Here is a 27,869-nt window from a genome sequence, read left to right on the forward strand (position 1 = left end):
ACTTCCAGCCACAACTCCGCATCCTGAGGGCCTTCTGGAGCTATGTTGAAGACAGCCCCTCTCCAGCCCATTACCCATGTGCCTTTCTTTTAAAAGTGACTACATGTACTGACTTTATTCCCAAGGGCAGGTTCTTCTGTACTTACTGATCCTTCCCAGTAGACAGAGGGCAAATGATTATTTCAAGAACTGTGGAAGTAAAAGGAGCATCTACCAAGAGATGAGGCAGCTGGAATTCAGACCAAATCCTTCACTCTACGGCCTCAAAGCAGAAGGGAGGCAAAATGGAAGGCATCAGCCGCCCTTCCTCACTATCCAATGGGAAGAGGTATGGACAACAATATGATTATCATTCGAGTCCACGCTTCATCCGCAACGCAGCAAAGACTAGAGAAGTCCAAACAGCGGCACAGAGCAGGGAGGCCGAGGCCACAGGGCGGCAGAAGTCCAAGTTGGTCGGAAGCAGGATACTGTTTTCCAACTCAGGCTCCATCTTCCACCTAAATTCTCACCTCAGAAAAGACACACGGACACCAGCCACCTCAAAAGCTAGGTTTGTATTCCTGGTTAGGTTCCAAAGTGGCAGAACTCCAGAGCTGTACTATAACCAACCTGGTCCCCACCTCAGCTAAGCCCCACAAAGACAACATCATACAAAACTGTATTTACAGGTAAACCAGTTAAAAATTAAAGGTGTGTACAAAAGTAGGCAGGATAGCCAAAATTATCAATGCAAGAAAGCTTTGGGAAAAGGGACACTGTATTCCACACCAGAACCTGGGGGCAATGGATTATGTACCAGGCAAGGAGAAGTGTAGCAAATCTCAGTGCCAATTTTAGGGGAAATCTGTCACTCCAGGAAAAGAGTGGATGGGAAGAGCTAAGAGCTTTAACATTACAAAGTATTAATTATCACCACCCTTCTGTCACAGAGATTCACAGCCACGTGGTGAGGGAAATAAAGTCTCTGATAAGCCCCACAGGAAAAGGAGGAGCTCAGAAGGCATAGCGAGTCCGGATATCCTCAAGCTTCTTGGACACCTCGGGTGGGGTTCGGTCCAGTTCTTCAGAGACATTCTTTTGTTTGTTGGGCTCCATGGAGTTGAACTGTTCACAGAGATCTCCATCAATCACATTCTGAGACATGGAAAGACGAGAGAGGAAGAAAAAGGTGAGATGCCCAAAGAAAATGGCATGTGCAAAAGCAACTCCCAGGAAAGGTCTTCCTCCTTCAGACATCTGAACTCCAGTTACAGAGCCAGGAACACTATTCACAACTGACTGGGCAAAACCGGGTGGAAGCTCTTCTCTGGCTGTGCTCTGTCCTGAGGGAAGAGGTCTCTGAATATCACTAACTATTCCTCCCCCATTACTGCCTCCATAAATCCATCCCCTCAATGCTCCTTTATTAAAGACTCTGCCGATTTTTAAGGGTCGGAGGCCCAAAGACAAGACTGATTAAATGGGCTGAGAACCCCCTTTCCAAGCCGAGTTTCCAAGAGAGCCCTACCTTAACAGGGAAATAGTAGGAGCGAAAGCTGAGGTGGTCTCGCCCACAGAGAGGGGGGTGCTCGGACCGGAGGTGCATTTCCACATGCTGGAAGAAGTCATGGTCCTGGTGGAAAAAACAAAAGAAAAAGGATTTCAACCACTAGTCCACGGTTTCCAAAAGCACAGTGAACAGACGGGCCACTGGTTTTTAACACCCAAGCAGATGTGAAGTAACTGTTCCTCATGACCACAGGTTTCCTACTACATCAAGACAGCTAAAACCTAAAGGAAAACCCCTTTGTATTTGCAGAATATGAGAGAAAACACCACATGCAAAGATTGGTTTGTGAAGTCAGATTCCTAATCCCATCTTCCTTGGCTACAACCACATAAACCAAATTTAGCCAATCCCAGAGCTGACCCTAGGAAGCATTAAGTACCCAGTCCACACCACCCCATCTGGTGTGGCTCTGGGGCTTCAACCCCTGACTACCCTATAGTCACATCAGAAAACGGAAGCAAACCCTGGCATGGTATAAACATCAATGGCTTTCCCCAAGGGAAAAAGTCAAGATTTCTTTCTCCCAGATACTCCTGTTAACTTACAAAACTTCCACAACACTCCTAGCTGCATATGGACACAAACTGGACTGCCCTCTTAGGCCGATGTAACACTAAGGAACAACCCGAGGAATGAAAAGCCAGAGGAGTGTGGAAGATGTTACCTCATGGGATGTGAATGGGACAAGGATGCCAATGCCTCCTGACAAGGTGGTGTAGACAAGCGATTCTGAGCCTCCAGGGATCAGTGTGGTCTTCTGTAAGGAAAGCACTGTCTCGCCCACGTGATAGTTCATTATCACTTCTGCCTGCAAGTCAAAACCAGACCAGTCACTATGTGTGCCCTCAGGAGACTGTTCTAGATTCCCAAGAGCAAACGCCACTTCCAAAGGGCAGATTTCACCACCTTCATAAATTCATAAATTATTAAAATTTAAACATACTTTGACGGAGAACACCCCACTCCAGTACTCTTGCCTGGAAAATCCCATGGATGGAAGAGCCTGGTGGGCTGCCATCTATGGGGTCGCACAGAGTCGGACACGACTGAAGCGACTCAGCAGCAGTAGCAGCAGCAAACATACTTTGAAATGTTCTTAGCATAGAGTTTAATACCTTCACAAACATGCTGAAGGTAGAGAATTTCTGATTTATAACTGAAAAACATTTTTGTTAAATATCAAGTTTGCAAAAAAGGAAGAAACAAGGAAAGTTTAAAAAACTGCAATCTATAGGCTTGCCTTCTAAAGTAAAACGGATCTTTTTTAAAGTTCAGAGCTACAAAAGAAAATATCTACAGAAGAGGAAAGCCCAGGACATACTGCAGAGAAAAGCTGGTTACTATCCTGAGTGAACCTGTGTAACCATCCTTTCCAAGGAACCCACTATACACCGAAAAAATTTACAATGCTAAAATGTCTCAGAAATATTTGTTCTATCATAAAAACGGGATAGTAACTTGGTTATCTTGTGTCAAAGCCACCATGCACACAGTCATGTGCACTGTGGATGTAACACTAAAGAAATGCGTCCTTGGTGAAGGTCCTGACGAATGGACTGTGCAGGCTGATGCCCTTCCTGGGGGCCGCTTCTGCAAGCCTACCTTCTGAGAGGCTCCGTTGAGCAAGCCCCGGTCCCACAGGGCTTTGTTTCCAGTGGGATCCTCGTCCACTTCATCATTGGTATTGGGTGGGAGCCGCACCTAAAATGAAGAGACACAAATCACAGAGCTGGGCTCTGCACTTACTAACCTTGGTCACCAAGCAGCACGTCTGCCCCAGGGTCCCTGCAAGCGAACCTTGGGGCACTGCATTTGGCAGACCTGAGCCAGCACCTGTTCTGGTGTCCAGTAAGGGAGAAACTCAAGAGCTATTCAAGAAAATCCAGACTGGGCTTTAAAAGATAAGCCAAGGGTGAGGAGAGAAGCCTAAGAGGGAGAAGACAATATGTATAATCATTGTGATTTGTTTGTATGGCAGAAACCAACACAACACTGTAAAGCACTCTTCTTCCAATTAAAAAATAAAATACAAGGATAACCCCAAATTCTGGCAAAGAGTGAGCATATTAGTCCTCGGCTCAAACTAAATCTATCATTATTAAGTCGTTTGGCATGGGGAAGAAGGCGGTGAACAGCAGGATGGGGGCCGAGGAAGCTAAATGAGTTTTACACCCATTTTTGCTTTCCAAGTTAGATTACAGTATTACCACAAATTGGGCCATTTTTTTCATACATCACTATAACCCAAGTAAACATCAACTTACCACACAAATGTTGCCAAACTTGTCTGCCCCAGCCACAGTATCATAGTCGAGGAGACTAGCTGTGGTCACCCATCGGGGGTAGGTATCATCAGCAAAGATGATGAGCTGGTTCTCGTTACGCTTGTAGCGAACCCAGATGAAACTTTCTTGGACATCAGATACAATCACCCTGTGTCCAATTGTCTGGATCCCAGAGATGTAGTTGGCGATATGCTGGGAAACACAAGGACAGCAAGGTATAACCATGGGGTGCAGAATCAACAGGGAAAGTCCAGGTTAGCCTGACTGTAGCATACACAGGGTCTAAAGAATGGCACACACCAAAGAATAGCCATCAGCAAGGAATTCCTAGAAGGTGGGGAAAAGAGCTAACTGGTTTTAACGTGGTGGGAAAATATGCTTAATTGTCAGTTAAACTCCTTACAGACACAAGCAGGATAGAAATCTGGCTCTTGAAGTAAAGAAATCAACAAACCTACCTACGCTTCTCCTTCTCAAAAGCCTAACCGTTAGTTAGCCCAGGAAGACAAAGACGGTCCGGATAAAGACACGATTCCAACAGCTGCTGTCCACCACCCTGCCTGGGTCTCCTTCCTCACAAGCTGGATCTGGACCCTCCACCAGTGCAGTTACCTTGTTCTCACACTTGCGGAGTAACTTCTTCTTTCCGAGGTCATAGACTCGCAAAAGTTTTCCCACACCAATCAATACTCTCCCTTGAAACGGGGCAATAGCAGCAGGGACCTCTTCCACTGGAGTCTGTGAGAGGAAACAAGGTGATGCAGCTGTTTTCAACACATACAGCCACACTCCCTCAACCCCAAATGACTTTTACAGGCATCTGTGAGAAGACAAACAATGAGTGACCATCTTCTGCTCATCAGAGAAGATAAACCCACACATATAACCAACAGTCCCTAGGAAACCAGGTGTTCGGGTAAACAGATCAGAAACACTCCATTTCGGCAAGTGGATCAACGAATGCCACAGGTGAGAAAAAGTCCCAGTACCTGATGAACACTGCCCCAGGGCCGATGCTAACTGAGGTGGCACCATTAACTGAAAGTGAAGCCTTAGTATCAGAGAAGTGACTGGGGCGTGTGGAGGGATGGGAAAGCACTGCTAGAGACAAGTCACATCTTGGCTGTAAAGGAGACACAGTGACTTTAGCACAAAGGCGGCTCTGTGAAATTGTTATTTCCTATAGTAACATGCCCCTTGTGGAAGGCCAAGAGAAATCACTTTCATGTGCTGTCAGTGTAGAAGAGAGATTAAGAATTCCTTGAGGAAAAAAAAAAGTACATAGCATGACCTTAATTCTGTAGAACTGCTGAATTTTGGTCACAAATGGCTGCCTACTTAGTAAGACACGAAAATACAGGGCTCATTCATTATGCACCTGTTCCTCTTAGAAGGTGTTAGCACACAAGCCCAGCAGTGGGACCAGCAGGCAGTGGAGCTTCACTGGAGCATTTTCGATGTGCCCACGACTGATACAAAGCTGGTTAAGTCTAAAGGACTTAGGGGCTTCTCAGGTAGCTCAGTGGTAAAGAGTCTGCCTGCCAATGTGGAAACACGGTCAATCTTTTGGTTGGAAAGATCCCCTGGAAAAGGAAATGACCACCTACCCCAGTATACTTGCCTGGAAAAACCCAGGGACAGAGAAGCCTGGTGGGCTACAATCTGTGGGGTCGCAGGAGTTGGACACAACTTAGAGACTAAACAACAAGTAGGACTTAAGATCCAGGAAAGCCACTGTCTGGTTCCCACCTTGTGCAAAAACTCCAGTTTTTCCCCGTTGTTCACGAGCTTGTAGGTATAGACAAAGCCCCCAGCGACAGATCGGGGGTTCAGTATCAGGTCTTTGGCTACGCCCACCAGCACATACCAGTCATCGCCAGTGTTGGAGAACCTGCACACAGCCACGCTGCATTTTCAAAGAAAGAATCAGGAGTCAGGCATTAGGCACAGCCCAGAGAATTCCCATTCCAGTCTTTAAAATGCTGCATGGTCAGGGCCCCTTACCTAAAAGCGGCTTCATTCTGTTCCAGCTGGACAAGATCCAATGTGTTCCCCTGAATAGGATTCATCACTCGGATCACAGAGGCCCACTGCCCATTGCCGGCCTTAGGAGCCCCAAAAATGGACTCGGGGAGGTTTTCGTTGAGGAATGCTGCTGCCATCTCTGCGGCCAGCTCTCGCTCATCCTCCCCTGCTGCTTCTACCATTTCCTAAATCCAAAGAACCAAGGAAGAGTTGGTGCGTTCAGAGGCGGGTGCTGGGTGGGAAGTGGACAAGTGGACAAATAAGAACACCTCAAGGGGTGTTCACAATACACAAAGCAGCAAAGTCTGTCCCCCAAAATCATTATTCCCCAAAATGAAGATGAAAGGGAGAGGTGTACAAACAAGGGGAAGAGGAAAAGATCACTAAGGGGAACCGAAAATCATCAGCCGTGGTGAAGGCCTGAGAAACATGAAGATGAGGACTGATTGCTTCCTCTCTCCTGGGCCAGATACAGTTTTACATAGTGGGGGCTATTTGTTCCTTGCTGGGAAATAACTTCTGGAAGGAGATGGTGTTGTGAGGAATACAAAAGCTGTCTTCTTTGGGCCCAAATCCAGAAAGATATAACATAAGCTATTTTGGAAGTTCCAGGACAGAAGAACTGTTCCAGAGAGGTAGCTCAATACTGAATAAATCCAGCTTAATGTTTTAGTCCTAAGTCACAAGAAAGCCCCTAAAACACAAAGGACTGTGGCAAAGGGCTCTGTTTGAAGGACCTGAAAAGACTCTGGATCTTTAAATAGAACATTAGACATCAATTACACAGACGCTTAAACACGATTTCACAAGACTGCCTTTTTACTGAACGCTGAAGGTTAACTGCATTACCTCTGCCATCTGCTGCTTCCTCTGAGCTTTAGTGGCCTCAGTGTAGGCATTGTGGTCAGTCTCGATGATGATAAGGTTGTTACTTTCAGGGTGGATGACGAATTTCCTGGGTGTGTACTGCAGTGGAAAGGCTACTTGATTGAAGACAGCACCCAGCTTTTCCAATGCCAAAATCCTATGGCAAAAGGCAAGGAGTTAATAGGTCACCCACCCAGGACCAAGAAACTGGTGTTAAAAGGGTCAGTAAGCAGTCACAGCCCTAATATCAGCATTGGGGAACATGACACAATACCCTTCTCATCTAGAAGATTGTGCACAGGAGACAGAAGATCTGGGAAGGGCCTTTACTTCAGCAACAGCCATCACTGCTCACAGTGATTCTGGTTTCCCCCAGTAAAATTTCCATTAGAACCCTCAAAGATTTGTTTTATGCCTCCAATGATAAAGCGACAGTGAAAAGTTAAAATCTCTTCTTGCACTGCAGTTACCCGAACATATGTGATGTTTGTGTGACAGTGTTCCATAGAATAAAGTGAATGTCATCCTGAACGAAAATCACCTAGGCTTTAGGAAACCCACACAATGCAGAAAGACATGGCAACTATGAGATCTACAACCTTTGTCAAGCAGAAAGAAATGTTCATAAGTCAAATTATGTGCAAAACAAGCAGAACCCAGATGCTCTTAAAAATACAGACTCTTCAAAGTGCTGAAAGAAAAAACAGCTAATTAAGAATCATTCAAAAAGAGTACATTACAAAAACCATAACACTTTCTAAAAGACGACGATTAACAACATTCCAGAGCTTATCTGGTGGGTCAGTGGTAAAGAACCCACCTACCAATGCAGAAGACATGGGTTTGAACCCTGTGGTCAGGAAGACTCCCTGGAGAAGGAAATGACAACCCACTCTAGTATTCTGCCTGGGAAATCCCATGGACAGGAGTCTGGGAGGCTATAGTCCATGGGGTCACAAAAGAGTTGGACATGACTTAGCAACTAAACAACATTCCACTCCCATAAATACCCAAAATACTATGAGGGGGTAATGAGCAAGGTTCATTTCTTTGAAGACATAAATCAAATACTTTACCAAATTCAGACTTAAATTGAAGAAAGTGCGGAAAACCACTAGACCATTCAGCTATGACCTCAATCAAATCCCTTATGATTATACAGTGGAAGTGAGAAATAGATTTAAGAGACTAGATCTGATAGACAGAGTGCCTGATGAACTATGGAAGAAGGTTCGTGACACTATAGAGGAGGCAGGGATCAACACTATCCCCAAGAAAAACAAATGCAAAAAAGCAAAATGGCTGTCTGAGGAGGCTTTGCAAATAGCTGTGAAAAGAAGAGAAGCAAAACGCAAAGGAGAAAAGGATAGATATACCCATCTGGATGCAGAGTTCCAAGGAAAGATATACCCATTTGAATGCAGAGTTCCAAAGAATAGCAAGGAGAGATAAGAAAGCCTTCCTCAGTGATCAGGGCAAAGAAATAGAGGAAAACAACAGAATAGGAAAGACTAGAGATCTCTTCAAGAAAATTAGAGATACCAAGGGAACATTTCGTTCTAACAGAAGCAGAAGATATTAAGAAGAGGTGTCAAGAATACACAGAAGAACTGTACAAAAAAGATCTTCACGACCCAGATGATCACACTAGAGCCAGACATCTTGGAATGTGAAGTCAAGCGGGCCTTAGAAAGCATCACTACGAACAAAGCTAGTGGAGGTGATGGAATTCCAGCTCAGCTATTTCAAATCCTGAAAGATGATGCTGTGAAAGTGCTGCACTCACTATGTCAGCAAATTTGGAAAATTCAGCAGTGGCCACAGGACTGGAAAAGGTCAGTTTTCCTTCCAATCCCAAAGAAAGGCAATGCCAAAGAATGCTCAAACTACCACACAATTGCACTCATCTCACACGCTAGTAAAGTAATGCTCAAAATTCTCCAAGCCAGGCTTCAGTAATACGTGAACTGTGAATTTCCAGATGTTCAACAAACTGGTTTTAGAAAAGGCAGAGGAACCAGAGATCAAATTGCCAACATTCGCTGGATCACCACAAAAGCAAGAGAGTTCCAGAAAAACATCTATTTCTGCTTTATTGACTATACCAAAGCCTTTGACTGTGTGAATCACAATACACTGTGGAAAATTCTGAAGGAGATGGGAATACCAGACCACCTGACCTGCCTCTTGAGAAACCTATATGCAGGTCAGGAAGCAACAGTTAGACCTGGACATGGAACAGACTGGTTCCAAATAGGAAAAAGAGTATGTCAAGGCTGTATATTGTCACCCTGCTTATTTAACTTCTATGCAAAGTACATCATGAGAAACACTGGGCTGGAGGAAGCACAAGCTGGAATCAAGATTGCTAGGAGAAAATATCAATAACCTCAGATATGCAGATGACACCACCCTTATGGCAGAAAGTGAAGAAGAATTAAAGAGCCTCTTGATGAAAGTGAAAGAAGAGAGTGAAAGAGTTGGCTTAAAGCTCAACATTCAGAAAACAAAGATCATGGCATCTGGTCCCATCACTTCATGGCAAATAGATGGGGAAACAGTGGTTGATTTTGGGGGGCTCCCAAATCACTGCAGATGGTGACTGCAGCCATGAAATTAAAAGACACTTATTCCTTGGAAGGAAAGTTATGACCAACCTAGACAGCATATTAAAAAGCAGACATTACTTTGCCAACAAAGGTCCATCTAGTCAAAGCTATGGTTTTTCCAGTGGTCATGTATGGATGTGAGAATTGGACTATTAAGAAAGCTGAGCACCAAACAAATGATGCTTTTGAACTGTGATGTTGGAGAAGACTCTTGAGAGTCCCTTGGACTGGGAAGGAGATCCAACCAGTCCATCCTAAAGGAGATCAGTCCTGGATGTTCACTGGAAGGACTGATGCTGAAGCTGAAACTCCAGTACTTTGGCCACCTGACACGAAGAGCTGACTCATTTGAAAAGACCCTGATGCTGGGAAAGATTGACGGCAAGAGGAGAAGGGGACGACAGAGGATGAGATGGTTGGATGGCATCACTGACTCAATGGACATGAGTTTGGGTAACCTCTGGTAGTTGGTGATGCACAGGGAGGCCTGACGTGCTCTGGTTCATGGGATTGCAAAGAGTCAGGCACGACTGAGCGACTGAATTGAACTGAACTTACCAACATGTGTGAGTTAAAAAAAAAAAAAATCAACTGCTAAACAGTAAAGACTGTCATTCTGCAAGAAAAAAAAAAAAAGAAAATATCTGCAAATCATGTTATCTCATAAGACAACTGTATACAGAATAACAGAACTCTTATAATTCAATAATAAAAAGACCAATATATATAATAATAATCCAATATACCTCACTGATGAAAATGTAAAATGGTGCAGCCACTTGGGAAAGCAGCATAGCAGTTTCTCAAAAAGTTAAGAGTTACTAGCAAAAGAAAATACACAAACAGACCCTTGTACAGGAGTGTTCACAGCAGCATTACTGACAATAGTCAACGGTGGAAGTGAGTGGTTCTGAGAGTAAGTACGACGACCAGTGGTATTTAAACTGTGTTCCCAAGAATTCTGCTTACATGTTTCACATGCAAGACACACAGCACACAGCAGCCTTCCCTGATTTTGTTCTGGGGGGAAAATCTGCTGCTCTAAAAGAAAAAGTTTGAAAATCTACGGCACTGTCAAAATTGATAGGAATCCAGGAGATCGCACATGTCAATAAAACAACTAAAGAACCCATAGATGAGGCTAAGACTTAACAGGCAGAGATGTGTGTGAGAAGCATTCCAAGAACAAGTGCAGAGATAACAAACCAGGAAGGGACATATGGAAGTGTGCAGGGAGAACAATTCTGCTGGAGAAAAAGGTACCCAAAGATGCTGAAGCTTAAAAACAGAGAGAACGGTGAAGATGAAGTTCCTGAAAGCTTCTGCAAACAAATCTGGGAGTTCACCTAACTAAGTAATAAGTGATTCATACACCAAGAGGCCAGAGTTCCATCGTAAACAACCAACAGTTGTAACTACAACATGTGAATGACACTGGTAAACCACATTAAAGAGTTAAAAAAGAAAACAAAACCAACCACCAAAATTTGACAAAGTCAAAACTGACTAGGTTATCTTCCATTTTGCAATACAGACAGTGCTCACCCCAATGTGATCAGTATAAATAATCTGTCAACCAGCAAAAGGTCTAAATTAATTTTGAGCTTAATATATAACACTGCAAATGCAAGACAGAGTGAGAAAAGACAATCAGTGACCCAACAACGCCTGCTATAACACTGATTCAACAGCATGGCCCTGGAAAACAAGAATCGTACATCTCAGAGAATGAACTACATTGCCAAATGGGAAAACACGGCCCCAAAGTCTTAAGAGAAGCTGAAACTCCACACGCCGAAACGTGGCTACCAGGTACTCAAATCCTGAGCCAATGAAGGTCTCAATTACCAAACACCAGTCCCAGGGCAGAGTCGGCTCTCTGCCAGCCTCTCACGGGGCTTCAGCGGTGGGCCTCTCACCTCAGGGTATTGGTGGAGATGGCCACAATGCCCTCAGGGCACTGTTCAGAGGCGAAGCCAGAGGCAAACTCCAGGGTCTCATAAGACAGGGGCGTGAGATGGAAACGAGACTGGTAAGAATAGCTCAACCATGAGCGGCTTGACATGGCCAGCACCTGAGGAAAGAAAAACAGCTCCAATAAGCTGGGGAAAAGCCCAAACACACATGGTATACTAACCCAATTACCCTGTCCCCAGATTTCAGCGTGTGAAATATCCCAAGGAATTTTAGAAACCTAAAAGGCTACCTTAAGAAAAAGAGGTCTAGAGAAGAGTTAGTACAGCTTGGTATTTGCTAAAAGTGCTGGCTACTAGCCAGATGACACAGCAATCACTCAATCTCCGAGCCCCGGGCTCCATGTGTGTAAAGTGAGAATTCTAACACAGAGCTGGAGAGCTGCAAGGATTCAACTGCAGTAACAAGTTAAGAACCAGCAGGTCACTCAGCAATACCGATGTTCTTAACCACAAAGAACACAGTGTTTGCTGGCCTCTTTCACACTCCTTCTAGGCAGTGGTATCCTACTCGGGAGGTTTCCAGCTAATTCTCACTCCATTTGCTCAGCCGCAGGGCTGAAGGGATCACTATTCTAACTCACCTATAACCTGATCATGGCAGTGCCACGGAACCTCAGTTAAGAAGCTCTAGGTTAAAGGACTCAAGATTTCCTGCATGAAGGAACCGAATTAGGGTAAAGCTAATGTCCAACTAACTAACTACAACACTGGTGAATTACTGACAGCAAGATTTACACCACAGGGCTCAGCTGATGCCACTAACATCCACACACACATTCTGCCCCTTTCATTACTTACTGCCTCCTGGCCTTGCATCCGGACACGAAACAGTTTCACAGGACGGGACCCCAGGTACCTAGTGCGGGTGTCAGACAAGTCCCCAGTGACAGGGTCCAGGACAGTTCTCAGCAACACACCATTCTAATAAAAATGAGAGAGGTGGTTAAGGCCTACCCAAAATGGAAGCTTCTTTAGCTACCCTATTTCAGTTGGAAGAAAATGACTGGGTGGTTTAAATATATAGTCATCAGCCAGCCATTCATTCATTTTCCTAAACCACTCACTCAAATAGTTACTGAGCATTTACTAAGTGAAAAGCAGTTTCCTTTTACCGTATATCCTTAAAATTTTTTACCCTTTATGTTAGACCCTTTACAATTTTAAGATACATGTACAGTTTAACATACCCATGCCTATTGTGGTCTCTAAATACCACTTCCCTTAAAAAAATAAAAGATTCCTGAGAGAAATGCCTTATTCCAGTCTGAAGCAAAAATGTTCTAGATGTGTGTGGAGCACTTTCTTGTGCTAGGAGGAAGCCCCCAAAGATAGTAGGCACCTGTTAAATGGACAAAGGAGGCAACTTCAGAAGGAAAATTCCCACTTTTCTATATTGTGGCAACTTAGCTTCTAAAAGAAAGACTGTGATAGTCTGATGTAAATATAAAAACCTGCAAATGTTATCTAAAATTAAAATAAAAAACATTTCAGCAGTCTTCACTGGAGACTGCGATGGCACCAACCTCTTACTCTAAAAATAGTGAACAAAGGGGGAAAAGTGAAGTGTTTATCCAAGAACTCAGGTTTGAAGGCTGTGATGCAGCCCCCACAGCAGAGGCAGTAAACTGGATGCACCATCCAGAATCAGGAACACACGCTCCGCCCTGGGGATGAGGAAGAATCGCGCTGTGATTTTCTGGGAGGCCAGCACAGGCACAGGATGGGAAGTAGGAAGGTCCCCAAGAACAATGATCTGGTTTCTTTTTAACAAGTTGAGACAGTTATTAAAAGAAATGTGAGGGCTTCCTGGTGGTCCAGTGGCTGAGACTGTGCTCCTGACGCAGGGGGCCCGGTTTCAATCCCTGATCAGGGAACAAGATCCCACATGCTTCAACTAAGGCCTGACACAGTCAAATAAATAATGAAATAAAATAATGTGAGAAGATTAAGCAGATAAAAACTGGACAGTTTTATGCATTCTGAGTAGAACCAAAAGTAAAAACTTTTTCCAGAACAGGATAAAAAAGGGAGAAAATGAGAATATGGGGGTATCAGATGATACTAAGGAACTTACATTCTGTTAACCATAATATTAGAGCTTCAAAACACACACACACGCACTCCTCTGTTATAGCTACGTTCTCAAGCCCTTATAGATGACACTAAATTGGATCTGCCTTAAAGAGAAGGGAAAGGCAAAATGCTGGTAACTGGTGATGGGTGCATGGAGGTGCATTTCGTTAGTCTAACTCCTGGGCATGTTTGAGAATTTCTAAATTAGGAAGTAAAATTAAAAACCAAACAGTCTCCTGGGCTAGGCAAAAAAAAAAAAGGATATGGTCAAAACCCCTGATACTCTCTGATTCTTGGGTTCCTGCCTTTCATGCCATGAAGAGCCTAGGTGCTTTGACAACAGGGAACACCGAGGAGCCCTTTACTGCTAACGGAGCCCATCATGAACTGTGAGGCCCTCTGTATCCTTGGATTTCGAATCCACAATTCAACCAACCACAGATCAAAAATATTTCAGGGGGAACAAAAGCAGAAAATGCCAAAAAACTAAACTTGAATTGGCTGCACATGTACAGCAACTATTTATACAGCATTTACCTTGTATTAGGCAATTAAGTAATCTAGAGATGATTTAATTAAAGGTTACGAAAAAATACAAACATTATGCCATCTTATATAAGGGACTTGAGTATCTTCTGATTTTGGTATCCAAGAGAGATCCTGGAACCAACCCCAAGGACACTGAGGGACAACTGGATTACAGTCTCACAACTGCAAACTGTGGAAACCAGAGGCAATATAGCTCTGTCCCAAAACAGTCACTGCTAAGCAGTTTTATCAGACTCTAGAAAATACTTTTTTCCAGCCCTGATTTCTTCTAAATTAGAGCTAAAACAAGTGGAACAGAGAGCAAAACTGATCCCTTCTCATAAGGCGGGTAACTAAAACACAGGCACAGAAAACACCTGCATTAAACAAAGCAGCCATGAAGAAAAGACGCCCTGACCCCAGGAGTGTGAGTTTCTAGACCTCTTACCTGGAGTCCAATATTCAGGTACAAGAAGCCAATAGAGCCTCTCTCCCCCAGCTCATCCTGCTTCTCGGTCCCACCCATTTCCACAATACACAAGGACTCGGGCTGGGCCGGGAGAGCCTGCATGCTCAAAGGCTGTAAACAGTCCTAAAGTGGAAAGAGAAAACAGAATACGGCAAGTGACCAACTCTGGAAAAAAACCTTCCCAGAAAAATCTAATTCTTAGAAGTGAAGAACAGCTCTTTTTCATGGACATGGAAAACCTGAAGAATGAGTTCTCAACAGGTACGGGGTCACTAGAGAACTAAACCTTAAAACAAGCTCTGGAGAGGATTGGGCTTTCTCTTTTTTGTAGAAGTGGAGAATGGTAAAACTAAACAAGCAAAGGGTACCTCTTTAGAGTCATCTAAGGCTCTTTTCTGTAAACACAGTCTTGGATTTTGTTTTCGTTCGTTTAAACTAAAAAAGGGAATCAGGACTTAAGCCAAAGACACATTTAGTAGTCTTGGATCAGTCCTTTTAAAGCACTGCAGGCGATTCATGAGGTGTGCTGCTACAATAATCAGAAGCAGCAGAAGTCTAGATTCAGGGCCCAGCCCAGCTGATCTCAGAGAGGGACATCAAGAATGGGCCGGGTGCTCAGGTTCCAACTGGAAGATCCTTGAAATTGAGGGTGACACTCACTGAGGGGTCCAAGGAGATGATCCTGACAGTGTTGTCCACCAGCCCCACAGCCAGGAAGCGAGACCGCTGCTCCCCAGGGGGCACATTGGCCAGGCTCATGCACACCACATCCGCCGACATCTCCTTCCGCTCCGTGTACTCGTTCAACTGTCCCGACTACAGGATTGAAGACAGGGAGAGGTCACAGACCACGCCACCCCGTCCCCAACTCCTGAGCCTGGAGAAGAAAGGGGGCTTGCTAAATAAGTTCTTTTTTGCTTCCTCTCACTCTTACTATCATCGACGAGCAAAAATTTCTCAACTTGAGTTTCCAAGACTGAACTCTACAGGCTAATGGCAAGCAAAATTACTGACAAGATAATAAAGAGACCTTTGACAAGCATAATGCACCAAATTTCCTAAGCCAACCTAACTTTTAGGAAATGAAAATATATCACTGTTTATCTGTTCATAAAAAGACTCACAGGTGAAACAGAATTCAAATATGGCAGGTAGAGACAAAACATTTCAATCATAGGTACAGTTACACTATAAAGTTGGTCACATCCAGAGATTTCTTGAGAGTATAATTAAATATACCTATCCTTCCATATATAAAAGTAAAACAAAATTTTCTGAAACTGAATCAGATTGCAGAAATTAAACACATAGCAAATATCTGGTGGAAAATAGTGTGAAGGTCAGAAAAAGCATTTCATTGCTAAGACGGCATTTCATAACTCCAGTTTAAGAATTAAAGACATGAAAATGTATCCCCTCCAACTCCTAGTAAGGGACCTTCCCTCCTCATTGCTCTGTCTTGTGAATATGTAATCTAGACACCTGGACTGCAGCTCCCGTCTTCACCTCTGAACCCTACACTAAGTCCCACAGTGAGCGGTAGAATAACATACGGGGTCCATTTCAAAATAGACCAGCTCTCCTCCTGTGAGGGCGATCACCACTTGTCGCTGGTTGACTGCACATTTCACAATCGTCTTCTTCCCAGGAGTCTTCCACTCATTGACTCGCTTGTCTGCTCGGATGTGCCGAATCCCATCAGGATACACCTAGAGACAGTAAGAGAAAACCCTGCCTTTAGCCATTTAGTGATTAGTGATCACAAGCATGACCCTCATACCATGGGATCTGTCAGATCTGGAGGCACTGCATTTGAAGCACCAGTTGGGTCCATGACAAAAAGAGTTCAGGGGTCCCAGGCAAAGTTTACTTCAAAAAAGTTCATGTTTCGCAGCATTGATTTCAAAGAAGTTCAAAGCTCATTAATGTGAAGCCAGCAACCAACACCACAATGAAGTCAGAGAAAGGACGAAGTACGGGAAGCAGGTGAGTGGCTCCCCGAGCATCCGCACCTGCACCAAGGCATCATCTCCTAGCAAGGAGCAGGACAAGGTAGGGGTGGTGCCCAGAAACCCGGAGTCCGTCACTTCTTCTACAGTCTCTCCGATGGACAACACCAGTGTGGCATTCACGAAGGACACAATGATGTAGGCATCAAACTCATCTGAAAAGCAGAGAAGAAAGAAGTTGGTTAGCTAAGAATTCATTAGCTACAAACCCAAATGAGACACACTAAGCACTCTCTTCAGAAGCCTTCCAAGGCACTTCTATGCGGAGTCATCACACTCATGTGGCAAACAGCGTAGGATGATCCAAAAGATGATTAACGGTCGTAACAGCCTACAGATACACTTTGCTTCCTTAAATGGCTGAACAGTTAATACAATACACATGCCCTCATCTAATACCTTGCAAAATTAATATTTTCCCGAGAACTTTGCTAGAAAAATGCAAGAGGACCAAGTAACAGGAAATTTTAAATACTACAATATTTTTGTATTCAGAATTTCTTTGTATTCAATTAAATATATATTGAAGGTAGAGCTTCTTTCAGATGCCAGTCACAATCCATTAACAAATACTCCCTATAACCAAAAAAGGGCTCCCTCTTTTTCTTAAAGAATCTTAGATAGGAACATATAAGACCTAATGAACAAAAAACAGTGACTATTTTAGTCTCCATGAGACTAAGTCATTCTAGGATATGGAGTTGGAAACTGAGAATCCTAGGATGCCCCAATAGGAATGATGTAAGAACACTGGATAACCAGGAAGAGGAGCAGTGGTGGGGGGAGGTAGCTTATATTGTCAGCCCTTGACCTCTCTAGCATTTCATATTTAAAATCCTAATGGTTCAGTGGTCACACGCAATCCAAATAGAATCTGCTTTCCATTTAATAAAATGTATTTGGATAAATAAATACCAATCAGTTTTGAAAAGAGGTCAGAGGCATATAAGCAACCCCAAAAGTTTCTCATGTACATCCCATAGTTAAAAGCTATTTCCTACACATTCCACCCCATAACATAAAACAGTTTCTGTGTGTGTCTCCCATATCTAGAACAATGTTTGGCATAAAGCTTGATAAATGCTGAATAAATGTACATTCATTTTTTTGAAAGATGAATTGAAATTTTCCAACATTTTAATTTTCTGGTCAATTTCCCTCTTCCTGCCCCCTTCACATAGAAAACAGGCAAGCGAGGGACAGAATGCCAAGTAGGCAAGGTAGTAGACTGGGGTGGCAAGCAGTGAAAACTTGCTGGAGCCCTTGTCAGAGCCCAATACCATAAGCCTGGTCCATCCTACTCACATCAAGGACACAGTTTGGATTCTGATTGCTCCAAAGGTGGTTCTGCTTAACTACGATTACTCAGTAAGTTCAGGAGAATAGTGCTCTTTACGAAAGGGGCCAGATGCAAATAAATTAGGTTGGCCAAAAAAATTCATTCAGGTTTTTCAGTAATATCTTACAGAAAAATCTAAACAAACTTTTGACCAACCCAGTATTTCTGGTGTGACCTATAGTAGCATTCTGAATTAGCAGGATGTAAAATCAATCTCATGATGTACTCTGCATATAAGTTAAATAAGCAGGGTGACAATATACAGCCTTGACGTACTCCTTTTCCTATTTGGAACCAGTCTGTTGTTCCATGTCCAGGTCTAACTGTTGCTTCCTGACCTGCATATAGGTTTCTCAAGAGGCAGGTCAGGTGGTCTGATATCCCCAACACTTGAAGAATTTTCCACAGTGTATTGTGATCTACACAGTCAAAGGCTTTGGCATAGTCAATAAAGCAGAAATAGATGTTTTCCTGGAACTCTCTTGCTTTTTCGATGATCCAGCGGATGTTGGCAATTTGATCTCTGGTTCCTCTGCCTTTTCTAAAATCAGCTTGAATATCTGGAAGTTCACGGTTCCAGAATTGACGCTTTCGAACTGTGGTGTTGGAGAAAACTCTTGAGAGTCCCTTGGACTGGAAGGAGATCCAACCAGTCCATCCTAAAGGAGATCAGTCCTGGGTGTTCACTGGAAGGACTGATGCTGAAGCTGAAACTCCAATACTTTAGCCACCTCATGCCGAAGAGTTGACTCATTGGAAAAGACCCTGATGCTGGGAGGGATTGGGGGCAGGAGGAAAAGGGGACAAGAAAGGATGAGATGGCTGGATGGCATCACCGATTCGATGGACATGAGTTTGAGTGAACTCTGGGAGTTGGTGATGGACAGGGAGGCCTGGCGTGCTGTGATTCATGGGGTCGCAAAGAGTCAGACACGACTAAGCGACTGAACTGAACTGAACTGAAAATCAATCTAGTAGATGGCAATCAGCATTTTAAAATATAAATATATAGAAATAAATATAATTTATAATTTATTAAGGGTTGAGTACTGTCCTGTAAAACTTTTGCTTCAATTAATAACATGTGTGCACTGAATGAGTGGCTGAAAGGCAAGAATCAAAGATCTTTCCCAATGGGTATAATCTTAATGGCTATACCAGGAATCCAGAGGAATGGTTCAATTTCCAAATCACATGAAGTAACACTGGACAAGCAGATAACTGGTTTTAGATTATTTCACATGCCTGGGGACATCTTATAAAATTGCTCTGTAAAACTGTACTGTTCATCATCTTAAAATACTGAGCACAGACAGGCCATCCTTGAAGTGGATGTCTTAACAGCTTACAATAAAACCACCATCAGTCTCTAAGCAACACCAAACTTGAAAGCTTTACTCCAGCTCTATTTTTAAACCAGAAATCTCTGGTGTAAAAGTTAACAGGAATTGCTTAATTTTAACATTATATAAATGGTGTCCTTTCCCACGTTCTCAACACTGAAACCCTCTATCTCAAAAGCTATGCCAGAGCAAATTCAAGCCAAACAATAAAGGGCTAAAACTGGGCAGGATTTCAGCTTCTTCCTTCAGTCAAAGGAGGAGGGTCTCCAGAAAAGAAACCACACATTTTTAACCTACATGCAGAGACTGAAGGGAGTGACGAAAAGCAGCAGCCTGCGTCCTTATCTTCCCCCCTCTGACTCAAGGCCCCAGACTGCTCAGGTATAAAAATAAAGAGATGCTCGGTGGTCTAGGTCTTATGTTTGCTGGGCAGTTCAGCAGGCAGCAGAGCAATGACTGCTATCTGAAAGCTGCAAATATCCACTTCCCTATGAATATTAAGCACACTGAGATGTCTACCCTTTCCATTCTATGACCAGGAGAACCAGAAGCAGATAGCAGCTATTGGGTCCTAGGCAGGTTTTAGGTTAAAAGTTGGACTTGAGAACAAAATAAAGATTCAGTCAAGGCACACGCCAATGAACTATGAAGTCTATGCTGCCTTCTTCCTGAGGTTTCAAGTTTCATATGAAACATTCTTAGTTCCTATCTCACTGAAGAATCTACTAGAGTATGAGACTGCATCTGTCTCAGGTAAGCGGGACTTCTGTCTCAGCACTGCAGAAGCAGCCCACACAAGAGGGGATGTGCCCTTCATTCTCTTGCCCTAGTATCTCAGGCTCAACAAAGCCCACTCCAAGAGGAAGACTGAGTGACCACCGAGATGCCCGAGGCCTTCAATATCTCATTCTCACTCCATATTCAAACTCCTCAGTATTTGTCTTGCCTCAGCACAGGCCTCACTAGACTCAAAAGAAAAAAGCGGGGGCTTGCTCCAGGGCCCACTCTTTCAGTTACAAATGGAACATATAGAAACATCAAGGCAGAGTATGAAGTTAAGATTTTCTAGCTATAGGCCCTTTCGGCTTAATGGGAAGCAAATTAATCCTGTGTTCTACATTCTGTGGGAGAAAGTGACTCCTAACTCAGACTGTTTAACACACTGGCAGATGGGGGTGCACTACCATAGTGCACATGGACAGCAAACTGCAAAGTTTCCCTCTGAGAGATGCTATCAGGGCAGCCTCAGAATTCTGCACAACTCCCTCTCCCTGGGGGAACTCTCAGACCCCACGGTAGACCCTAGCGATAGGTACACACCTGTGGTGATCAGCACCTTCACCAGCCACCTGTGGAAGAGAAAAAAAGGCTTGGTATTGGTAGTGTGCATCACCAAGTACCAGCCAAGGTTAGTAGTTGCCTGGAAGACTGCATGCCACGTCCACATGTGTGGACAGGTGGAACAGTAACTTAGGAAATCTGGAAAGAGAATGAACCGAGAACTTGACCTCTTTTATGGGTGAAAACCCAAATTATAGTTACTAAAGAGTAAAATTTATCAGGATTAAATAATTTCCTAGATTTTGGTATTTAGAGGAGAAAACATTTTAGCTACAATATACCACTTATCACTAACTTATCAAACATCACCCCCAAAGCCTTTCCTGATTCTCAAACACATGCCTCTTCCCTCTCCTCTAACCCCGCCTGGCAACACACACGTGCCTTTCATCATATCAGAACACACCTTAGTTTTGTATACTTCTTTTTTAGATGACACATGCTCTGAGAATAGAATCCTATCTTAATTACAAGGCAGCAGGATGAGAATACTGAACTTGTCCTAGGAAACCAACATGACCCAGACTCACTCAGTCAAATGGACACTGGGTTGAGATTCGAGAGAGAAAGCTTTCAGTCTCTATTACCTATGTGCTCTATCTTGAGACAGTCAACAACTGCGATTTTCAGCCTTCTTCAAAAAAATGAAGAGTAACTTTCCTGCAAATCTAGATCGATTTTACAATAAAGTTTAATAAGTTAAAACAAAAAACAGACCAAAAAAAGGAGCACACTAGGTTTTATCACAAAGGCTCTTTCTAATTCAAACAGGAGGCCTGGCGTGCTGCGATTCATGGGGTCGCAAAGAGCTGGACAGGACTGAGCGACTGAACTGAACTGAACTGAGGCAATTTTCAAGAGCCTTCGTATCAACCAGCCCCCAAGCTAAAGGTGAACACCAATACTGACCAGTTTATGACCACTTTATGAAGACAATACCAAAACTGGGGAAATCTTTTAAAACCAATCATCCAATAAATACCTTCTCAGCTAAAATGAACCTACTGATTTCCTATTCACTTTTTTCTTTCTACTCAGATAGGGTTCCAATGCCCACATGAAGATAAAATTCACTCTGTATTCTATTAATAGAAAGAGGTTTCCCTCCTACACATTTCCCAGCTCCCTTAAACTGGTTCCATACAACCAAAACATCTAAAAAGCAGGAAGATTTCCAGCTGTTTTCTTGAAAAAGCTTTGTATTCTGGCCAGTTTCACATTCCTGAGGGAACAAGAGGAAAATGAGGTCTAGGAATAGAAATGACCTACAACCCCAAAGAATCAAAGGGAAAATGAGAACTGAGTTTTATTTCTAAGGGACTGAAATTCCATTGTCACAGGACTTTTCTGCTATTGCATTAATATGCATTTTCACATAACTTTCAAAGTTTTAGGATGAGGTGACCATTTTTATTCAGGAGCTCAGACTTCCTCTTTCTTCCATCCCTCCTTTTCCATTCACCCTAAAATTCTGCTTCAATCAACCTCCACTTCCCTTAAACACAACTACTACACCTACTGAACAGAACAGTAACAAGCCTCTTAATATCCAGAATACCTTCAATTTCACTGTGATTTCAATACAACAGGAGAAAACATTGTAGAAGAAGCAAAAACTTTTCCTTCTACATACCTCTAACACATATGGAAAGACTACCTTAATGATAAATATAGTCAAAGAACCGACATATGCCAGCTCTGTCTATGATACTGAAGTGTGTATGCACTGAGCATGAACAGCCACCCTGTGTGCCTCTTACCCATGTGTACAAAATGTAGTACGTGAAAGCATTGTGATTGGGAGCCCCAAAAACATGGTGTTGAGTCAAAAAAAAGTTTCTAGTATATGAAATGACATAGAAGTATTATGAATGCAGCCTCTTAAGCGTCTACTGTCAGTGGCACCTGGACCCTCACTCTGGGAAAGGGCCGCTTACCTTCAATGTGCCGACGCACTGTCCAGACAGCATTGGGGTTGCCGGGTAGCTCTGAGACAGCCATTTCTGATACCTGATAGGAAGGGAGAGAAACCACAGACCCACTGAGCGTGAAACGCAGCTCCTTGTTTATAATCACACTAGATAATACAGTCCCCATAATATAGCAGTGCTCACAGTGTACACTGGATTAAAACACTGGAACCAGCTAGTCAAACAGAAGATTAAGAACCAAACGGCTAGAGGTACTGTCGATTCCCAACACTGCCTTCAGCAAGCAGTGATGGGACATCTAGGATAGCTGCTGCAGCCAAGGCCAAATGCTTCCTTTTGAGGATAACATGCCTGCATCCTCCACAAAAAGCAAGCATGTGGGAATGAAACAGTCCATCTCAATTAGCATCCTTTCCTTTCCTTTGCTCCCTTAAGGCGAAATTCCACATCTCTTCACCAAACAATTCAAATACCACATCCTTTAGGAAAAAAATCTTCCCTATTTTCTGAGCTGGCAGTCATCTCTCCCTCCTGTAAGTTCTCAGGAATCACAATCATCACCGCTTAGGACACTTATCTGAAAGTAATCTGAGGAACTGTTTTGTCCTTCCTACTTGATTTTTATGCCCCTTAATGTCACAGTCAAGACTCCTCTGAATGTCATATAGACTTTCAAATGAGAATAAATAAAATATGTAAGATAAACTCAAAATGATCCAGAGGAGAAAACAAGGTGTGGACTAAACATTAACTGTCTATAATATCCTTGCAATTTTTCTGTAAATCTAAGACCACCTAAGATAAAAATTTTATTAAATATTTTAAAATGACCTAGAGATAAAAAGCAAGACAGCCTATCATATTGTGCAATTGAACAGTGAGCTACATTTTACAGGAAGGACTCAAGAATACATATGAAAGGCATTTTAGTTTATCCTTTTGTTGGTTTATCCAGGTAATGGTAGCAAGAGTACCTGATCATGGTACAGGAGAATCTTGGGAAACTTCACGATCAATAAAATCTCAATGTCATGTACGCTACACTATCTGACAGTGACTGCTCAACTGAGACCATAATCTAGCTGAACAAGATTCAACAAACATACACAGGAAGAAAGCAATGTCCAGCAATTAAAAAAATATTTTTTGCATAACAGATTTTAAAAAATAGAATTAGAAAAAATTAGGAGGCAGCAGAGGACTCAAAACCAACGATTCTCCATCAGGCTCTTTCTCTCCCAACACCATGCACACAGTGTTAACGCATGTGTACATTTTTTTGTGTTTGAGTGCTTACTTTCACCAGATGATCACTGGGATCCAATGAGGAGCAAGTAACTTATCAAGAACTATTGGTCTAAATTAGGTTCAAGTCACTGAAATTTTGGTGACTTGATGAATATTCAGGCAGTCAAAACTTTTTAAGTCCCCTGAGACAGCAATATTGATAGCTAACGTTTATTGAACAGTTACTATAAGCCAGAACTTGACCAAGTGCTTCATCTGCATTCTCATTTAATTCATACAGCAATCCTTAAGTCAGATTCTACTAAGCCCATTTTACAGAAGAGGAAACAAAAGCTTAGTAACAATTAAGTAGAGCCAAAATTCAAAACAAAGGTCACCTTGCCTGTGTTCCAATAAAAATTTACAAAAAACAGGCGGTGGGCCTCTAAGAGCCTGGAGTTTGCCAACCCCAACTGCTAAAAGTAACTGCCATAGGAAGATTTATTTTATTCCTAACAAAATCAAGCCCAGGGCTTGCTAAAATGCATCAACACAAGAACCATGATGAGAAAAGGATATGGGATTTGAGAAGATAATTTTGAGTGTCCATTTCACCTAAAATGTCCAACATAAAGGATTCATTAAATAAATTCTGATCCACCCACTGTGAAGCTACACTGCAAAAACATTAAAAATTGTACGACTTAAAAGCACATAGTAATAAGAAATAAACTTAGTAAGATATAAATACATATATATACTGTATTTAACATAGTTTAAAATGTTAAGTATCTAAAAACTATGCAGAAAGATCAAGACTAAAATGAGGTGCAATAAAATGTGCCATGCAAGTCAGACTTCTCAACCTACACATTGTGGCAAGTGAACCTGGAATTAACAGGTGTTTTTCCCCTTTGATATCCATTTGCCAAATTTTTAAAGTGCCTATTGTGTTGACATGTTAAAGATTAGGAAATTTAAACTGTAAACTTTATGGAAACAGGTGAAGAGAAAAACATTTTTGTTTCACATAAACACTGAATACATCTTTGATATCATCAGAATAAAGCCTTAGGCTGCTTTGCTAGCACTTCCCTCCAAACCCTGCATATGATCTAGAAATTTCAATCTTACCTCAAGTCCATGCCTTAAGACTCTCAGAGATGACCGCGGTCCCCTACCACAGGCCACATAGAGCTGGGGAGTGTCTTCATTGGCCAGATCAGCTATCTGCACAAAGAAAAGGGGGAGAAATGCCTACTTGTGCTACTTTCCCACACACAAACTTGATTATTCTCATGGGGACAAACCACTTTTTTAGTTTATTAGGCTTAAATATTACTACGGGCCCTGGGCACATGGAGTGAAAAAAAGACCCAATGTCCCGAAAAGCAAGCAGTTTGAAGCAGCAAGTTTTACAAACAAAAAAAGCTTTTATCAGTTCTTTGTTTTGGTCACACAGCACGTGGGATCTTGGTTCCCTGAACAGAGATGGAACTTGTGCCCCCTGCAGTAGAAATGTAGAGTCTTAACCACTTTAAGCCCAAGGATTTATGTAACGCTTTTTAACCCCCCAACTGCCTTCAGCTATTTTACCCTTATACCCCGGCGGGTCCACAGATATGCTGCTGAACCTCTTTAGACTATGAGGTTAATTTGAATTAAAACTTTAAACTCATTCATATTAAAAAATAGTTGGTTAGCACTGCTCATTATGTAGTGACTTGAAAGATCCTCACCTGGCAAAACAAAATGGGAGAGAGGCTGTCCAACTCATCAACCAACACAAGGTTTTTCAGTGGTCTTGGCTGAAAGAAGAACGTGTCTCCTTCTTCTAGAGGCATGGCAGATGAAAACTCAGGTTCCTCGTCGTCATCTCCAAGATGCGCGATTTGATACAAGTAACTAGGGAGAGGCAAAGATTTCAGGTAAAATGTTTTCTCTGACGTACATTATAAATATAATTAACACTTCCATATGTTATACATGAACCAAATGAGATTAACTGTGATAACCATTTCATGATGTGTGTAAGTCAAATCACTATGCTGCATACCTTAAACTTACACAGCGCTGTATTTCAATTTTATCTCTGTAAAACTGGAAGGGAAAAAACCCAATAAGCATTTAAAAAGTACTTCTTCTGAAGATGTCTGCCATCAACCTAATGCTCATAAATCACTTTAATATTGAGTCGGCATCTACAGTTTGAGATCTCTGCTTACTGACTAGGGTTTTCTATGTCTTTAAGAACAGGGTACATACCCAAAAGAATTTAAAACAAAGACTAAAACAGATATTTGCACACCAGCGTCCAATACTGCATTACTCTCAACAGCCAAAAGGTGGAAAGAATCCAGGTGTCCATTAACAGGTAAATAGTATGTGGTACATACATATAGTGGGTTATTATTCATAGGTAAGAAGAATACAGAGCTGACACAAGAACTCTAAACCTATGCCACATGAAGTGAGCCAGACAGAAGGGTGAACGCGTGCGTGCACTCAGGTCCCCAGTGCTGAGGGCCAGGGCCAGGAGGAGAGACTCCCTAATGGGCATACGGGTCCAGTCTGGAGTGATAAAAAAAAGTTTGGAAAAATAGTAGCAATGGTTATACAACACTGCAAATGTAATTAATGCCACCAAATTGAACATGTTAAAATGACAAATTTTGTTATACATATTTTACCACAAAAAGAAATAATGGGTGCTAAAAAATATGAATGTTTAAGACCTATTTATTAATAAAAAATTATTCACTATTATATAAAAATATATAACTTACAAAACACAATAGATTATCGTTTTTATACAAAGATTTAAATATATATATATACACAGGTACACACACACAAAAATGCTATCTTTGGGCAGAAGGATTACAAGAGACATTTTTGCTTATATGCACTTTCCCAACTTTTCTACAATGGAAGTTCCTTGTTAAGAAAACTTAAAAAATTAGAAATGGGTGAAAATACTTATAACAATAGGCTAAGTTGTAAAAAGTGAGACAAAACAGGTATAAACTGGGAAAAGGAGTAATAAAGACAGTTGGAATAAGCTCCATGAGAATGAGTTAAGGACATAAAGAAAGGGAGAACAACTGTAGAAACGGCGAAACTGGAATAGAATCACAAAGTTTTAGACAGTATTTTCATTTTCCTCACACAGAAATAGCATTAGACAAGCCTTCTGCATGTAACGCAAAACCTGAAGGCAAGGCCATGGCATCTCATTTCATAAGCAATCTGGAGTCTTCAATACTGGTTTTAAATTCAAGGCCAGAGTAGAGTTCAGACTTATTGAACTCATTTGTCTGTGCTGCTGCTGCTGCTAAGTCGCTTTAGTCGTGTCCGACTCTGGGCAACCCCATAGACGGCAGCCCACCAGGCTCCCCCGTCCCTGGGATTCTCCAGGCAAGAACACTGGAGTGGGTTGCCATTTCCTTCTCCAATGCATGAAAGTGAAGTCGCTCAGTCGTGTCCGACTCTTTGCGACCCCATGGACTGCAGCCTACCAGGCTCCTCCATCCATGGGATTTTCCAGGCAAGAGTACTGGAGTGGGTGCCATCGCCTTCTCCCATTTGTCTATGAAAAACCATCAAAGACTGTAACACAGGGATGAGGACAGCATTTCATCAGGGTTGTGTCTTGTTTGCTTGAAGACATGACCCTCTATAAAGGTTGAGTTTTACAGGACAATGAACTGCAATAAGGAATTAGGGAACTAATTCAGACTAGTACCACAAAAAAGGAATACAAAAGTAATAAACAACTTGACTTTCAAATGAAAGCTGTAGAGGACAGCAAATTGAGACTTTACACTCAAGTTGCTGGAATTGGCCCATAAGACATTAACAGAAATAGTAAGGACGGCAAAACCAAGACATGGAAGCTACCTAAATGTCCATCATCAGACGAATGCATAAAGATGTGGTATATATACAGAACAGAATACTACTCAGCCATAAAAAAGAACAAAATAAGTCATCTGCAACAACATGGATGCAACTGGAGATGATCATACTAAGTGAAGTCAAAAGGAGAAAGACAAATGCCATGTGGTAGCATTTATGTGGAATCTAAAACTATGGCACAAATGAACCATCTATGAAACAGGAAGGATAAACAACGAAGGTCCTAGCACACAGAACAAAATTCAGCATCCTGAGACAAACCATAATGGAAAGGAACATTAAAAAAAAGAGAAATAGCATGGTTGGAAAGATTGGTGACACGGCTGGGAAGCTGCTGTAGGTACTAACGAGTTTCAACTTCAGACTTGTACAAGTGA

At 42.4% G+C, this 27,869-nt stretch overlaps 1 protein-coding gene across 1 annotated transcript in view; it reads right to left on the reverse strand.

The window, feature by feature from the left end:
* Positions 1-538: 538 nt before the first annotated feature.
* The window catches only part of SF3B3 (splicing factor 3b subunit 3), a 38,971-nt gene continuing 11,640 nt past the window's right edge, over positions 539-27,869 (reverse strand). The window contains exons 9-26 of the mRNA XM_069549544.1: positions 25,314-25,479; positions 24,709-24,804; positions 22,354-22,426; positions 16,397-16,548; positions 15,938-16,093; positions 15,045-15,200; positions 14,364-14,507; positions 12,113-12,235; positions 11,258-11,412; positions 6,712-6,886; positions 5,842-6,047; positions 5,587-5,743; positions 4,450-4,575; positions 3,817-4,029; positions 3,155-3,253; positions 2,217-2,360; positions 1,511-1,615; positions 539-1,137 (exon numbers count right to left, since the gene is read on the reverse strand). Of these exons, the coding sequence (XP_069405645.1) occupies positions 997-1,137; positions 1,511-1,615; positions 2,217-2,360; positions 3,155-3,253; positions 3,817-4,029; positions 4,450-4,575; positions 5,587-5,743; positions 5,842-6,047; positions 6,712-6,886; positions 11,258-11,412; positions 12,113-12,235; positions 14,364-14,507; positions 15,045-15,200; positions 15,938-16,093; positions 16,397-16,548; positions 22,354-22,426; positions 24,709-24,804; positions 25,314-25,479 (2,587 nt within the window). The 3' untranslated portion in view covers positions 539-996. The remainder of the gene's footprint in view (positions 1,138-1,510; positions 1,616-2,216; positions 2,361-3,154; positions 3,254-3,816; positions 4,030-4,449; positions 4,576-5,586; positions 5,744-5,841; positions 6,048-6,711; positions 6,887-11,257; positions 11,413-12,112; positions 12,236-14,363; positions 14,508-15,044; positions 15,201-15,937; positions 16,094-16,396; positions 16,549-22,353; positions 22,427-24,708; positions 24,805-25,313; positions 25,480-27,869) is intronic.

This window comes from Ovis canadensis, chromosome 14 (assembly GCF_042477335.2).
Source record: "Ovis canadensis isolate MfBH-ARS-UI-01 breed Bighorn chromosome 14, ARS-UI_OviCan_v2, whole genome shotgun sequence".
NCBI lineage: Eukaryota > Metazoa > Chordata > Mammalia > Artiodactyla > Bovidae > Ovis > Ovis canadensis.